The following is a 7,868-nucleotide window of genomic DNA, read 5'->3' as shown; positions in this document are numbered from 1 at the left end:
TTCCATTATTAATAAACACATGTGATCTTTCCTCAATTAATTCCTCAATTAATTGAAGGAGTTTTGTTAAAATGAATAACATTACAAACAACCCTCAGCATCCTCTTGATCATTCTATTGTACAACAACAGTGTCCTCAACCAGAGGCTTCCTCAGACTCCCAGGACAGAGCACTACAAAAGATCCTTCCTGCTCACTGCATTGTTTATTTATTGTTTTTAGATCCCCATTAGCATCAGCAGCATGCTGGGATTTCTTGGCATGTTGCATGTTGCTCTCTCCCATTGGCCTGTTGATTGGTTGTCATTTTAACCAAAAATGTTGTAGCATGCTATTTATTTGTGGCCAGAGTTGTGTTAGTGTCCAGTCTTTCCATGAGTCCTCAATGAGTTCTCTTTTTACATAAAGGGATTTGAAATTAAGTGCTTTATTTTAGTCATAGATTATTGTCAGAGTAATATCATCTGGCTCATTGTTTAGGCCTCCTGGTGTAACAGTTTTGACTTCATGTTATTTTAACTGTTTTAAACTGAGTTTTACTGTGAAGCACTATGTGACTGTTGCCTGAGAAAGATGCTAAACCTTACTATTTACTTAATTAGATGATCAATAACAAATGTCTATTTTCAAAAGGGAATCATCAGAGTATTTCTGCTGTGCAGTGTGGCGCAGTAATGTTATGAACAGTTTTCTTAAGCTTTCCTAAGTGTTGGAAAACAGGTCATCAGCACCACCTGCTTGTGTCTCACCTATTGGCTGCTCAAATAATTTCACAACAGAACGTTATTTTTCATTAAAATAATGTTTTCTTCGGTATCTTTCCTCCACCTCTGCTTTATACGTACAAATACTGTGCTTCTGTCTTTAATTACGCTCTAAGGTCCATATACACCTAACTTTTATTTTGAAAATCTTCTTGGGAAGGCTTAGTCGGCTCTGACGCTAGATGGATGCCGGTGACGTCATTGTGAAGAAGTGGGGCTCTAAGACCCCTGAGCAGTACAAAATCGTGAGGAGCGTCCTGTCACCTTCCATCCTGCGCATAGACGGCGCGCCTGGAGCTTTTGCATATCATGCTGGGCAGCAAAGAGAAGAAAAACCGAGCCGGGGCGTCCCAAATAAAGGCCATCGATCCTTTAAGGAATCTGGGTGAGTGTTTTCCTCTCTGCACGGTCAGCTGAAAAGACCTGGCCCACAAATCTAAGAACATTTACCAGAACCCAAGACCGTTATGTTGTCCCGTTGTAGTCCACGGTAAAGTCCTCCACGGTAGAGACCAAGAGCCAATCACAGCTCTGCAGTCAGGATCAAGGCTGCCGACAGACGGCAGGAAACCTGGCCAGGGTCATCAAATGTTCCGTTCAAAGCCAACCGGAGTAGAATCCTGTTTCTGTTTAATCTGCATGTTATCTAAGCCATCACAAGGCCTTTGTTGAGCAGTAGTAAAAAGCTTGATGCTCCACATTACTCCAGACTTGGATAGGAAGCGAAACGTCTTTAAACCTCGGAAAACAAGTCCAGTTGTTTTGTTTTTTACCTTTTTTGGAATCATAATTACCTGGATGACTGAGAATATTCACCAGCAAACTGGAGTAGAAGTTATTACTGATGGACTGAGAAGTTGTTATAGTCCCCGACTACGCAACTGGAGGCGTCTGACGACAGCAGCATTAATGTTTTTATTTATTTCATATTTTACAGCAATTAAAAAGACGTGTACTCGTTTTGGCCGCTTTTTCTTGAGTAAATGTTTTAATGTTTATGTTTTTAATTGCAGTTAAGTGAGAACAATGTTAGAACTGAATAAACTCTAAATGTTTGCTAAATAGGAAAAAAAGTTAGTGATTGTTCCTCTGATAAAGGTTCCTCCCAAATTTAGAGAATCTGTGTCTACTCAGTTTCTTACTAAAGCTACCTTCTGCTCATCTACAAAAATATTCTTACTCTTCCTACTTTTGTCAACCATAGAAATTGGACACTTTAAACCTCTTAATTTTTTCTCCTTCTTTTTTATTTCTATTTATTTTTATGTAGGCCTGTGGCTTGTTCAGCAGTAAACTTTGACCTATGAGACATTGCAGCATCAAAACCTCCGTCTGTCACAGAAAGACACCTTGCTCCCAGATTTGGGATCCGCTGAAAAATTAAGTTTCTCTTGTCTTCTCTCAGGTCTTTGCCAGACTTTTCCCCTGTATTTACAGTATATAAGGTCCAAGCTGCTTGTTTGCTGGTTCTTTAAACACATTCTACATATCGTGCTGCTATGATCAGGCATGAGGACGTGATGACAAAAAGAGAGAAAGAACAACCAAGTTCCAAAGTAAAACTTTGAAAGGACTTCAGAGAGAAAACTCTCATTGGAGGTGGTTTATAACTTTTACACATTTTCTTTTTGTATAATGCTTATTTTTCGTGATTTTATATGTTCATTATTTGCTCTTGATATGTTTTTCGCTGGCCTAATTAAACAGGAGTTTCCTTGTTAATTCTCAAAACTAATGAGACAAAAAAGTCCCTTCTCTTTAGTCTGATTCTGAGAGTAGCTCTGCAGACAAAGTATCTTTCTCCATGTCCAATACATCCATCTCTCCATTTGTTTGACTTTGGAAAAATACCCATTTCTATATTGAGAAAAGATGCTGTTAAAACAGTTGCATATGTTTAATACTGCTGCTTTGTGTAAAATGTGCTTCTTTGACAAAAGCAGTAGGTTTGAGGTGGACACCATGTGAAAAATGTAGTGCTATTCTGGGCGCTTAACTGAAGAGTCCTGCTGGCTGAGCACACAAGATCTGGTAGAGCAGGAAATGTCGCACAGGCCGATCCAAGATGAGAAGCGAAGTGATGTGAGAGACCAGACGGTCCGACAAGGTAAACAGGTGACCACAGTTTAATCTAATTAATGGCAGCAGGTGAAGTAGATGTGGACTAATTGACTGGGGCAGAGCTGACAGGATAGTGGCTGGTGGCTGAGAGGTGACGACTGAATAGAAGTCCAAAGGCAAAGCAAACAAAAACCCAAATCATAACGCTACTGAATGCTACAGAAGTGTGCAAGGAACTGCAGTTAAAATCATGTTATTACACTGGAAGTGAAACAGGGCTAAGACCAATAATATTGAACTGTTACTAAAGCTGCAACAAATTTTAAGCCAAACTAAGCTTTATAGTATATGGACCTGCAGCTCCCTTCCCAGTCAGTGCTGCTGAGGAAAATGATGAGCTGTCATCATCTTGCTGGTTAAAACACATTCTGACAAAGCCATCAATACTCTTTGTGTAATTTAGAGTGAGTGCGCTTCAAATTGTCATGCATGCTTTACTGTAATCTGTAGGCAAAGAAGGTACACAACATCTTTAGCATGTTGCAGTTGGTCTGTTCAGACATCTGAGTTCTTTCCTGTTCAAAGAAAATCGCTGTAGTAATAACCCTTTGGACTCAAAACAGAGAATTAGGTCCTGGAAACAGTGATTGTCTGAATGCTGCTACCAGATTTAGAGCTGTATATACTCAGAGGCTGAAATGATGAGACTACCTGGACACTGACTGGGGAATTAAAACTGGGAATTCAATCCGATTTCCTACTTTCATACAATCTATGCTGGCCATGCTGTCTCCCCATTTTCTGTTTTTCATTATGTAACATCATTTTATTAAGCTTGTCAATGACAGTCGGGGGTAATACCAAGCAAAATAGAGTAGTATACAGTACATTAAAGCTGAACAAATGTATTCAAGATTGCAAGTGTCATCATGTCTTTAGGCTCTGCATATCTATAATATATTTGGCAATGCATGATGGGTACATGTGTAATTATAAATGCTTTCTTGATATTGATGACGGGAAGGGACCTGCAGCAACAATAAAACATACAAATGTTTTATTATGATGATAAGACATTTTAAAATACAAAATACAACTCTATTTTTGCCATTCTCTTTGCTAGTAGTGAGTCACTGACAGTGATACAATGTGTTAAAGCTATCACAGAGGGTTTGACTTGTCTTTTTACTTCTTGAATTCAGGAAATCATTTGGAAATATGTCTGAGTATGTTTCTAAGCACGGCCAAAACCTTTTAATGGCTATGAGTGCTCTTGAAAATTCTTGTTTACATATACACAACTCTGTGACATTAGGGATGACGTTTTTCCTGGAATGAAGGAACAAATTAAAGCATTTAGTAAAAGCTTCAGGTCCTTACCAGGATTTTTTTCAGCATCAAGCTAATAACAGCTAGCATTAGCTTTTGTTGTCTAGGAGGTTTATAGCTGTGCTGATGCACATTCTAGAAATGTACTGACCTTTCTACGTTGGTCTCAAACATTGGTGTCATACTGACCATAATGCTGTTACGCTGAAATGCACTGGCAAGAACCCTGAGCTTGTTTAGAAAATGTGGACTCTAGTATAACAATCGACAATTTAATATTAGGTGTTCTGTCCTCAGTAAGTGTTGTCCTCTTAACGTAGATTTAGCTATACAGACAGCTAAATCCTCTCCTAATCAAAATCAAAGGAACAGGCTGATGTGTTGACTTGAATGATTTAATAAGGATAAAGCGTGAAACTGTTGGCAAAACAGAAACAAACCAATAAATATTGCATCAGTATACAATATAATACAGAAAAGCCATGTATCCACTAAACATCAATACCCTATGTATCTACTTAATGAGTCCTCAGATAAACATAAAGTGAAATTTAACTGATTTAGATGCATTTAAAATAAAAATTTCACAGAAACCACATGGCATATGACTTAAATCAACCATTACTAGCTTAAGGTTTATACTCATTCAAATTCAATGTCAATCACAAAACATACAACTTTTCCGAGACAAATAGTAATGCTCAAAAGTTGTTTCAAAGATCCATCCATTTTCCTACACGCTTGTCCCTCATGGGTTTGCTAGGGGTGCTGGTTCCTATCTCCAGCTGTCATTCGGCGAGAGGCGGGGTACACCCTTGACAGGTTGCTAGTCCATCGCAGGGCGCTTCAAAGATATAAAAAATCTTTTTTATATCTTATGTGTTATGTGGGAATGTGTGTACAGCGTCTTTTTTTTTTTTTAAATCTGTGTGTGGTGAGTGGGGCACAAGGGAGGGATGGTGTGAATGAGTTTTCCTTTTTTTTTTCAGCTCCCTCTCCCAAGAACATCTCAAGTCTCCGCTAGGTGCGGAGCCCATCCCCCCACGTCCTGCCCTCCTCCGCTGCGCTGGCGGGCGCCTTGGCCCTCTGGCGCATTGGTGGGCTTCGGGTTTAGGGCGGGTTCCCGGGTGGGCGCCGGCCCATTCCCAGGGCGGCTTTGCGGGGCCTGGCCCCCCGGGGGGCGGCCGGGGACCCTGCCGCGGGGGCGGGGCGCCCCTGGGGCCTCTGGCCCCCAGGGCCCATGGCCAGGACCACTTCAGCGCGGCTGGCTGCCGGCGGAGCCCACGGGCTCGTCCCCGTGGCTCTTGGGGGCGTCGGCATTGCGGTGGCTGGGGGATTTCCTCGGTGTCATCTCTCCTCTTTCCTTGGGGGGGAGGTTGCAGATTTCCTGTGATGGCCCCTCTCGGGCGCATTGCTTTGGGGGCCCCTTTGGGAGTCCGGGGTTATGGGTCCCCTGCCTCTGTGCTCGGGGAAGGCGGGTCTTTGGTTCTCCACAACCACTATCAAGCTATTTCCTTCTGGATAATTGTCACCTGACATGTAAACTGAGTATGTACTTCCAGTTGTTGCAAGAGAGTGTGTACTTGTGGAATTGTTGGAATCACCTTAGTGAAGCTCTGAATACGGTGGTTTTAGTAGCAGTCTCTGTTGGCCTATGTATTTTTTCAGGTAAGCTAAAATGGACAGGTATCTGCTAACATTGCAAGTCATACTCTACATTTGTTGCTAACACATGGGGCAAACAGCAAACTCTTAACAGGGGCTAACAGTCCAACTTTTTTAATCTCTGATTTCACAATAATTAACAGTGTAAAATAAAAAGCTGTTTCTATTATAAAAAGTTGTAACTACAATCGAATAATTATTTTCTTTTATGTTATCGGCTAATCTGGCAGACAGCTAATGTGATGGAACTAAGTATTTTCCGTTCTGGAGTTTTCTGTTCTGTAGCTTTTGCACCCCCTAGTGCTCTCTCACAAACTCCCACAGGTGCTGGGTCCCAGGTATTAAATGTTCACTTATATACAGAAAGCCTATAATTTATTTATTTATTTTCTTTCACTTTCTTTTTTAAGGTATCACATTACACATGCCAGTTTAAATAATAATACATATGATTTAGCAATGGTATCAAGGTGTTACTCGATTGTATCTGTTGCTTTAAGTCCGTTGGTTGTGCTGTTGTTTTTGCATCACTTTCCAGGTGATGGAGCAGACAGAGGACGTTTTATCATCCCCTTCCTTTTATCTCTTCTTTCTTTCACCTCTTCTCTTTCTTTTTTTTCTCTCTCTTCTTGTTCTTCCTTTACTCTCCCACTTTCCCTTTGTAGTGTCCATATAATTTGAAATTCTCCTTGCAGGAATCACAATAAAGCTATTTACATGCACAAATCAAGCGGAGCATTATGGCGAAAGCTGTTTGCTCCACTTGTGAAAGCAAAATCTGTCGAGCTCTATTTGGCATTAAGACATCAATTCTTATTGCCACATTGCTGGACAGGACACTGGAAAAAAAAAAAAAAAAAAAGATATAAAAAAAAAACAGTATTACTTGCAGACAATACCATTTTCCAACTTGTGAAAGCTCTTGGAAGAATAAAATGCACAAATAAACCACTAGGGGGTGCAAAAGCTACAGAACAGAAAACTCCAGAACGGAAAATACTTAGTTCCATCACATTAGCTGTCTGCCAGATTAGCCGATAACATAAAAGAAAATAATTATTCGATTGTAGTTACAACTTTTTATAATAGAAACAGCTTTTTATTTTACACTGTTAATTATTGTGAAATCAGAGATTGAAAAAGTTGGACTGTTTGCCCCTGTTAAGTGTTTGCTGTTTGCCCCATGTGTTAGCAACAAATGTAGAGTATGACTTGCAATGTTAGCAGATACCTGTCCATTTTAGCTCACCTGAAAAAATACATAGGCCAACAGAGACTGCTACTAAAACCACCGTATTCAGAGCTTCACTAAGGTGATTCCAACAATTCCACAAGTACACACTCTCTTGCAACAACTGGAAGTACATACTCAATTTACATGTCCTCATATATCTTTCTTGTTCCATCCATTTTCTTCTCAGGAGTTCAGGATGATGAGGATGTGAAGCAAATGTTGCAGGGTTCCAGCATGGTAAAAGTTCGTTCAGCTCGCTGGCAGAAACAACGGACCTTAAAACTTTTGGAGGATGGTGTGACTGTCTGGTGTCAGTCCCAGAAAACATCCAGCCGGGCCAAGGAACAACAATCCTGTGAGTTTCTTTCTTTTTGTATGCATCTTGATCCAATTATAACAGAATGTTAATGACATCATATAGGGGATAATCTGGGATTTCAGAGAAAGCCTTGAGTTATTTTTATCTATTACATTTGAAACTATAGGCATGTCTTGACTATGAGATATGAAGCATTTTTTTGCCCGAACATCACTTTCTCGATACTTTCATTTACTGTGCCATTTTTTCAGTGCTTCCATTGTGGAGTCTAAGAAGGGCCAATGTGACAGCTGACACAGAGGGGCTTAGCTCCTGGTTTAACCCTAGCTGCCAAACTGTTAAAGCTGAACTCTTAGCAAAACAACACCACTAGAATGGTTAGAGTGTTGACAATACAACATGATTTTTTATCACTGGAAAATTCAAACCAAATTCCATTATGTCTGTTATGCCTGAACTGGAAATAATTGTTCATGCCTTTGTTTCATCATGATTG

At 40.2% G+C, this 7,868-nt stretch overlaps 1 protein-coding gene across 1 annotated transcript in view; it reads left to right on the top strand.

Moving 5' to 3' along the window:
- The first annotated feature begins 946 nt into the window (after positions 1-946).
- Positions 947-7,868, top strand: part of LOC105922454 (1-phosphatidylinositol 4,5-bisphosphate phosphodiesterase delta-3-A) — a 47,400-nt gene continuing 40,478 nt past the window's right edge. Inside the window, exons 1-2 of the mRNA XM_036129817.1 lie at positions 947-1,149; positions 7,241-7,408. Of these exons, the coding sequence (XP_035985710.1) occupies positions 1,074-1,149; positions 7,241-7,408 (244 nt within the window). The 5' untranslated portion in view covers positions 947-1,073. The remainder of the gene's footprint in view (positions 1,150-7,240; positions 7,409-7,868) is intronic.

This window comes from Fundulus heteroclitus, unplaced genomic scaffold, assembly GCF_011125445.2.
Source record: "Fundulus heteroclitus isolate FHET01 unplaced genomic scaffold, MU-UCD_Fhet_4.1 scaffold_221, whole genome shotgun sequence".
Lineage (NCBI taxonomy): Eukaryota > Metazoa > Chordata > Actinopteri > Cyprinodontiformes > Fundulidae > Fundulus > Fundulus heteroclitus.
This window is presented reverse-complemented; position numbering and strand designations above follow the sequence as displayed.